General features: G+C 41.6%; 1 protein-coding gene across 1 annotated transcript; it reads left to right on the plus strand.

The window, feature by feature from the left end:
- Positions 1 to 822: 822 nt before the first annotated feature.
- On the plus strand, positions 823 to 1,632 carry LOC127122286 (uncharacterized). The gene has a single exon (XM_051052650.1). It carries the CDS (start codon positions 823 to 825, stop codon positions 1,630 to 1,632), a length of 810 nt encoding a protein of 269 aa, XP_050908607.1.
- Positions 1,633 to 6,724: the final 5,092 nt, after the last annotated feature.

The raw sequence follows: 6,724 nt of genomic DNA on the forward strand, positions 1-6,724 counted from the left end.
AAGCCTAATTTAGTTCAGTTGATGTATTGTGTGTTAATTCTGTTTGTCTGTTTGTTATTTATTCTATATTATTATGCTATCATAATTATTGTATGGTGTTTTATTGGCTACGTATTATTGGGGTTTCTCTGGTTGGTGATACTTTGTGAGATAGGCTCTCCACCCGAGTCTGAGAAAAACCTTAAGATTAAGTTGGTGGTTGCATAGTGGACACCCACAAGAAGTCTTCCTTGTTGGGAAGATACGAAGACCCCGCCTAGAGGAGATTCTCTTGAGATATTATTGTCTGACGAGTCTTCGTCACGACGATAGTATTTTCAAGTTGGATCAATGACTCTAGGGACCTTTTAACCCATTATATCCGGTGGTTATGTAGTATTTACCTAAAAAGTCCCAGACTTATTAGATGAGATCCCTTGGGCGTATTACTATCTTACAGTAGTATTCCCGACCTCGATCTATGACTCTGAGAACCTTATTAGAACCTTGGACTCGAGAGTTGTGTAGAATGGACCCACTAGGAGTCTTCCTCTTTGGGACCATATGAAGGCCTCACCCAGACGAGACTTTGTTTGGGGATGTTATTGGCGGATGAGTTTTAGTCATGACAATAACTTTCCTAAATAGTGATTGATGACTTCAGGAACCTTTTAACTTTTAGCATCCTCCCAAAAGGGTTTTGTTTAGTAACCAAGAATACCCACTCCCACAGTCTATATGTTGACCTACCTGTGGCATGCATAACATCATTCATAACATGACATTCATATTATTTTATTTCCAAGGAATCTGAGTGTCATAAGGTACAGAAATTCAATGAACATGGAATCAAGCAAAAGGAACATTTACTCTTTCAAGTTCAAAGATCCCAATCTAAGGAGCTTACGTGACTTGATTTCTCAAATGCACCCGGTGTACAAAATCAACTTTGGGAAGAATTATGGAAATCTGCTCAACATCCTCAACCAACGAGTAGACTATACAGCTTTAGTCACTTTGGCCCAATTCTACGACCTACCTTTAAGATGCTTCACATTCCAAGACTTCCAGCTAGCACCAACGTTGGAAGAATTTGAGCGTCTTGTTAGGATCCCTATGAAGAACAAGCCACTATTTGAAGGGATAGATGAATCTTTGCCCCTTGAGATCATTGCTAGCACGCTTCACATGGATGAAAATGAAGTAGAGGCTAACCTAGAGACCAAAGGGAATACCAAAGGATTTTCGCTAAGTTTTATTTTGGAAAGAGCTCATACCCTACTAAAAGCAGAAAGTTGGGACGCTTGTTACTCTGCTATTACGTTGGCCATCTATGGCATCGTCATGTTCCCAAATATGGATGGTTTCATAGACATGGCTGCTATTTGCGTTTTCCTTACTGGAAACCCAGTGCCCACCTTGTTAGCTGATGTTTACTATTACATGAGCCATAGATACACTAAGAAGAAAGGGATGATTGCTTGTTGTGCTCCTTTACTATATCAGTGGTTTCTAGAACATCTTCCAAAAACAGGTGCTTGGGTTGAACAAACAAATGTTAGTTGGCCTCAGAGATTGGGATCGCTCCGATCCGAAGATATTTCTTGGTATTCCAAAGAATACATCAACATGGACATCATATTCAGCTGTTGAGATTTCCCTAATCTACCACTTATTGGAACTCAAGGATGCGTAAATTCTAACCCAGTTCTATCACTAAGACAACTTGGCTACCCAATGGAAGGCCCTCAAGAGGCAAGGTGTTTGGAAGCTTTCTTGTTGCTTGACTTTGGGGTTGAGAATCCTAGCTTGTTCCAAAGAATCAGAGAGGTTTGGAAGAACATCAATCGAAAAGGGAAAGCTAATTTGGGGAGAGCAAATGGGATTACAAAAGAACCATATTTTCATTGGGTAAAGGAAAGGGTGGAGATGATCAAGATGTCATTCGTCATTCGGACACATTTACCTCTTCCTGAACCTAAGCTCACCCATGTCCCTATTGAAGAAATGGAGGAACTCAAGATCACTATGGCAAAGCTAGAAAAAGAGAATGAAGAGTTGAAGATAAAACTCCAACAAATCATCAATGAGAAAAATACCATGAAGTGGGAGCTTGAGAGAAAGGATGCATAGCTTCAAGCACATATGGAAAAGTTCAACAAAGAGGAGCATAAGAGAAAAAAGATCAAAGTGGGCCTACAACAAGCTGATCATTGTCTAGATACTCTTAAGGGTCAATTACGACGAACCCAGAAAGAATGTCAAGACAATGAACATTGGTGGCATCTGGCCACGAAGGAAAACAAGACGATAAGAGATACACTTGAGGCTCTGATAAAAGAACTCACCAATTATATTCGTCATGCAAAGGCTGAAGCAGATCAAGAACGCCGACTCAAGAATATAGCCACCGAAGCTTCTAGGGTTTCACCCATGATATGGGAGGAGAAGTTTCGAGAAGTAAGAGATGCAAAGGAGTCTGCCAGCTATTGGAAGAACCAGCTAGAGTCATTACACCAAGAAAACTCTATATGGTTGAAGGAACGAGAGTATGTGATTGAAGATTATGAATCCTTTAAGAAGGTCATAGACTTCTTGCAAGGAGATAGGGATAAGTTATGTGAAAAGCTCGATGGGCTAGTGGGGTTCTGTAATTGGGCGGCTAAAGAATTACCATGGAAGTTAAGAGACGTAGTTGAAGAGTTGAAGGAAGATAGAACTCCTCCATCCATAATCAGTTTCATTCTGCTCTGTAGAGGGTTGCTAAAGAGATTCAAGGAAGAACTAGAAGAGCTCCAAGCCAGAAAGCCTGCAGTTTAATTTTCCTATGCCTTATATTTTGTTCCTTTAAAAATGTATTTTGAACTAAGGCCTTTTGGACCCCTATGTTATGTACTTGAATGAATGACGTTTAAAAATTACTCCATTATTGCTATTCTAAGTATTTCTTGTTTCTTCGAATTACTAACAACTAATGAAACTCGAATGATTCCCTGAAAATAAAATACGCATGACATTCGCATCTTCATTATGCATCACGCTTCATAAAAATTCAAAAAACTTACCCAACCTCTTTACCCTTTATCCAGCCACAGTGACTAATCAACACCGATACGAGACGCGAAGCAAATACAAGATGATGTTAGAGCAAGTTGAGGCTAACCAAATTACCATGAGGACAAACATCAATACGATCCAAGAGAAAATGGATAAGCTGTTGGAGACAATGCTCGCAATTTCCCAAAGAGAGAGGATTGAGGATGAAGAAGTTAGGGCAAAAAGGAATGATAGCACACCAGGTTTGAACCCCCAAGACGAGAGTTTCGTCCCAACCAAGAAGAGACTGGTTTAGATACCAGTAGGAGGCAAAGGAGATGGGGATCGTGCAGAGCCTTCTGATGCGTCTACTCATCATGGATCCGAAATTGGAGATGACCAGTATGATGCTTTCTATGTGCCTGATCAACCGAAGCCTAAGATACTTTCAGATCCTGCTGCAGATAGGCTCCGTACCCTGGAAAAGAAGATCAAAGCTATAAAAGGGAATAATATCTTTGGCGCCTCTGCCATGAACATGCATTTGGTATCAAATTTAGTCATCCCAGCTAAATTTAAAACTTCTGATTTCGAGAAATACAAAGGACAGACTTGCCCAAGAAGTCACCTGGTAATGTACTTCAGGAAGATGGTTGCTCATACCGAAAACGACAAACTACTTGTACACTATTTCCAAGACAGTCTAAGTGGAGCATCTCTGAGATGGTACATGAGCTTAGAGCAGGGGCGGATTCAAAGCTTGGAGGATTTGGCTGACGCATTTCTCCGTAAGTACAAATATAACTTAGATATGGCACCCGACCGAATGCAGTTACAAGGGATGGCCATGAAAGAAAATGAGTCATTTAAAGAATACGCCCAGCGGTGGAGAGAGTTGGCTGCTCAGGTTGAGTCACCATTGTCTGAAAAGGAAATGACTGGAATATTTGTGGACACCTTGAAGGATCCATTCTTTGATAGATTGGTGAGCAGTGCAGTATCCGACTTCGCACATCTAGTCATAATCGGAGATCGCATAGAAAAAGGGTTGAGGGATGGAAAGATTCCAGGAGCTATGGCAGCCCCTAGCGCACCGAAAAAGTATTCTGGAGGCTTCCCGAAGAAAAGAGAAGTTGAAACGAACGCTATATCCAGAGGCTATAAGGGGAAGCAACATGGTTCATATGGCCAAGTCGCCGCCGTGGTACCCTTACCTTACCAACAACCAATGTAGCAACAACAGGTGTATCAACCACAACATCAACAACATCATCATCAGCAAAACACTGCGCCACCAAGACAATTCAAGCCAAGACCTCCAAGAAGGCAACTTGATCCCCTACCAGTACCTTATAGCCAGATATTCCCATATCTACAAAAGGAGGGCCTTCTGACATTGAGGGAGTTAAAACCGGTTATTTTTCCATATCCACCCGGATACGATGCTAACACCCATTGTAAGTTTCACATGGGAGCACCTGGTCATACCTTGGAGAATTGTTTTGCATTTCAAAATCGGGTACAAGACTTGATTGAAGCAAAGGCCGTCTCTTTCACTCCGAGACGCCCGAACATGAACACCAATCCTATGCCAACACATAAGGATGCTTCTGTCAGTGCCATTGAGGAGAGTGATCAAGGTAAATTGATCCGTAAGGTTGAAGAGATTCAAACCCCTATCTCCAGGATAGGAGCACAATTGCTGAAGAGTGGTCTAATCCCGAATGAGCTAATTGCTGAAGAGAACAGTGAAAAGTTGAGGAATTTTTATACAACAAATGTTGGATCAAGGCGAGTTACAGATAAATTGCTGTGTCAATAGCAAGCGCCAGGAAGAGATAGCCGTGGTGGACATCCCTTATGATGAGGTTAATGCAGAAATACCTATAAGCCCATTGGTGATAGAGTTTCCAGCACCGTTCGCGTATAAAGATGAGAAGGCGGTCCCATGGATATATCAGCCCAGAGCTTTTAAGCAGGGGCAGGAAGACCAACCTTTGATGATCAACGAACCAAACGTCACCTTGATTGTGGGGTCGACAAGAATGACACGTAGTGGCTGAGTGTTCGCGCCAAGAATTGCTGATACTTCTGTAAAGACTAAAGGGAAGGAAGCTACTGTCCAGATCCCCGTCCCTAATCTAAAAATGCAAGACATCCACCTGTATCCTAAAGTTGCGGTCACTCGTGAAGAGGCCAAGGAATTTCTGAGGATAATCAAGAAGAGTGATTATAAAGTGGTGGACCAATTGAATCAAACACCTTCAAAAATCTCCATGTTATCTTTATTACTCAACTCAGAAGCACACAAGAACTCGTTGTTGAATGTATTAAGCGCCACACATATCACTAAAGACATAACAATAGAACAGTTTGACGATGTGATAACTTGTGTGACTAATGGAATTTTTTTGGGTTTTAACGATGATGAACTGCCAGTCAAGGGAAAGAACCATAACAAGGCCCTACATATCTCCCTGAAATGCATAGACACTATATTATCAAGGGTATCAGTGGACATAGGTTCCTCACTGAATGTCATGCCAAAGACAACTTTGATAAAACGGCCAATGGAAGGGATAAGTATGAAGCCCAACACCCTAATCGTAAAGGCATTTGATGGCTCAAGGCGAGCAGTGATAGGAGAGGTTGACTTACCAACCAAGATAGGTCCAACTATTTTCAATATCACGTTCCAGGTCATGGACATACATCCCAGTTATAGTTGCCTACTTGGGAGACCCTGGATTCACTCCGCAGGTGCTGTCACCTCTACTCTACATCAAAAGCTAAAATTCATTACAAATGACAAGATGATTGTAATTGGAGGGGAAGAGGATATCTTGGTTAGCCACTTGACATCTTTCCGATATATCGAGGTGGATGGCGAGATAACTGAGACACCATTCCAATCCTTGGAAGTGGTAAATATGATGGCCATCCAATAGACATTGAAGACCCCGAAATCAGGACCATCCATGGCCTCGTGACAAGGAGCTAAGGCTGTTTTGGAAAGTGAAAATGCTCAAGACTAGGGCAAAGTGGTGGAAGTGAAAGAGAAACGAGACAAGTTTGGCCTGGGGTATGACCCGTCATCAAATAAAGCCGGTAACCAACATGACAAAGAACAGATTCCTTTTGTAGAGAAAAAGTTCACCAGCGCTGGCCACATTTTTGGCAAACAGGTGGCGATGATCAATGAAGAAGATCGCGAAGAGGGGGTGTCTAGCTGGATGCGACAAGCCGCACCTAATGAAGAACTGACAAACTAGAAGGCTGTGGAAGTTCCCTAACTTTTTCAAAAGTAATTTTATTATTTTAGACAAAACCCCGTGCTCTGCCCAAGGCACAGTGGCGTGTTGTAGGGCCTTCTTTATCTTTTTCAAGAGTTTTTATATCATTAATGAAATGGCAATTTGCATCCAAATTTTTGTTCCTTTCCTTTCGTTTTTTTATTATTTACAAAAATGGTATCAATTTTTATGCACGCACTTTCTAAATAAACTGCATAAATCATAACATGCAGAAACACCACCGAGACCATTGATAACGATACTGCTAAGGTCCAATATGATTTTGATTGTCCAATCTACCAAGCTGAAGACGAAGTGGGGAAGATTGCGAACTCCCTGAAGAGTTAGCCAGATACTCAGACAAGAAGAGAAGGTCATTCAACCACACCAGGAGGACGTTGAAGTTATCAATCTAG

This window comes from Lathyrus oleraceus, chromosome 2 (assembly GCF_024323335.1).
Source record: "Lathyrus oleraceus cultivar Zhongwan6 chromosome 2, CAAS_Psat_ZW6_1.0, whole genome shotgun sequence".
Lineage (NCBI taxonomy): Eukaryota > Viridiplantae > Streptophyta > Magnoliopsida > Fabales > Fabaceae > Lathyrus > Lathyrus oleraceus.

Excerpts from the sequence above, each read along its gene's own strand:
- LOC127122286 (XM_051052650.1), top strand. The coding sequence starts at position 823 with ATGGAATCAAGCAAAAGGAACATTTACTCTTTCAAGTTCAAAGATCCC.